Source organism: Nicotiana attenuata, unplaced genomic scaffold (genome assembly GCF_001879085.1).
Source record: "Nicotiana attenuata strain UT unplaced genomic scaffold, NIATTr2, whole genome shotgun sequence".
NCBI lineage: Eukaryota > Viridiplantae > Streptophyta > Magnoliopsida > Solanales > Solanaceae > Nicotiana > Nicotiana attenuata.
In genome coordinates, this window is record NW_017688934.1 from 5,097 (window position 1) to 5,901 (window position 805).

Sequence of the window (805 nt, forward strand, 5' to 3'; positions counted from 1 at the left end):
CAAACATACAGTGAAAAGTATAGCTTTACCTCTGCATTGTGTTTTTGCACCAGCAAAGTTGCTTCAGTCGTAGCATTTACAAAACGCCACTGTAAGTGTCGATTGTACAGAAGCCGCAACAAGTGTGCATCAACAATTCGATTTTCGCCCACCTTCCCCCTCCGAACATCAACAGCAAAACTAAGAACTGAAGGGGTCTCAACGAAGTTACTATTAATAGTACTAACCACATTTCTGACACGTGATGGACTAGGCATTCCCCTGGAAGGAGATGATCCAATAAGCTTACTAGGAGATGCAGACCGAATGTTTCCACGAATAGGCGATGACATTGTTCGCGGGGACGATATTGGGACATCACTAGAGTACTTTCTCAACTTCTGTGGCACAACCAATTTGGAACCCGGACTTGTAGATAAAGGCGACCCAGGATCCTGCAACCTCCTCAACCTACTATTCGTTTCTTGCCAAAACCTAGCAGAAACAACAATGCCACGAGGCACACCGCGTATACGTGAACTCCCACCACACTCCTGCACTCCTGAAGTACTACCAGAAGAAACACTATCCGTGTCAGACGCAGTAAGATCAGACGGTAGAGACAACTCATTATTTACGTCCTGCGGTTGTTCAACAGCCTTCAAAGCCGGCTCAGCATTTCCTAAATCAAGACTCAACCTGCCATCGAAAGAAGCCCTCCTTTCATCAATCATAGATTGCTGCAGTGTCCTAATTACATTCCCAGATCCAATAACCTTGTTTCTATCCCCATTACTACTACAATCTAAGCTCCTCGCCAACAGAT

At 45.3% G+C, this 805-nt stretch overlaps 1 protein-coding gene across 1 annotated transcript in view; it reads right to left on the bottom strand.

The window, feature by feature from the left end:
- The window catches only part of LOC109222370 (QWRF motif-containing protein 2-like), a 5,206-nt gene extending 4,493 nt beyond the window's left edge, over positions 1-713 (bottom strand). Inside the window, exon 1 of the mRNA XM_019386736.1 lies at positions 30-713. Within this exon, the coding sequence (XP_019242281.1) occupies positions 30-713 (684 nt within the window). The remainder of the gene's footprint in view (positions 1-29) is intronic.
- Between the last annotated feature and the right edge of the window lie 92 nt (positions 714-805).